The sequence below is a fragment of the Monopterus albus genome, unplaced genomic scaffold, assembly GCF_001952655.1.
Source record: "Monopterus albus unplaced genomic scaffold, M_albus_1.0 scaffold6052.1, whole genome shotgun sequence".
NCBI lineage: Eukaryota > Metazoa > Chordata > Actinopteri > Synbranchiformes > Synbranchidae > Monopterus > Monopterus albus.
In genome coordinates this window covers 1-704 of record NW_018133911.1, presented here as the reverse complement: position 1 = coordinate 704, position 704 = coordinate 1, and the positions used below count along the sequence as shown (strand labels likewise).

Here is a 704-nt window from a genome sequence, read left to right as displayed (position 1 = left end):
GAGAGCATATGTTTTCACCTGAGCTCCAGTCCCATCCCTTGTGCCAGTTGTTCTTGCAGGTATAATCATTCTTGCAGTCTTCCCACCACCCATGGCAGTCCTCCTGACACAGAGGCACATCCAACATACGCTCCTTGCGCCAGCTCTGATCCACCTACATACACAATTGATGTGCATGATCCATAATGTCAGAACACAAGCAATACATTTCTAGCATTAAACTCCTTTTTATCACATTTGAAATATCTCCACACTTTAAACTAGGGCCCACTACAATCTTTCCATAAAATCTTTAAAATTATATGTACTTCTCTGGTGTTTTATTCCTATAATTACATAATTAATTATTAATAATTGAGTCAGCATATCTGGATTTAGTTATCCTGGCATGTCCCTTCAGTCCTTTCCATTTATTCTGCTGCCATCTAGTGTTGGAAGTACAGATATACAAGGAAGACTGAGGAGCACTTGTGAACAATACGAACTTGTTGTATCCAGGGTCCCACGTGTGGTGAGCACTCATAGAAGCAAGTGTCCTGAATGAAATGCTTCTTGCACTCAGGGCTCATAACACCGCAGTGGTTCCAGTTGAAGTTGTACAGGTAGGAGTTATCATTGTGGGCTCCTTCAGTGGTGTTGGCCATGCAACAAGCATTGTCACGCCAGGGTTTGCACTGAGAAGAGGACAAGCAAAGAGGGATCAC

At 42.8% G+C, this 704-nt stretch overlaps 1 protein-coding gene across 1 annotated transcript; it reads right to left on the bottom strand.

Annotated features, from left to right (window-relative positions):
- Nucleotides 1-6: 6 nt before the first annotated feature.
- folr (folate receptor) lies at nucleotides 7-672 on the bottom strand (the record flags this gene model as incomplete). The annotated part of the gene is made up of 2 exons (XM_020589682.1): nucleotides 486-672; nucleotides 7-154 (listed from the first exon to the last, which is right to left on the bottom strand). Coding segments are annotated over exons 1-2 (307 nt in total), but the record flags the coding sequence as incomplete, so codon positions are not given.
- Between the last annotated feature and the right edge of the window lie 32 nt (nucleotides 673-704).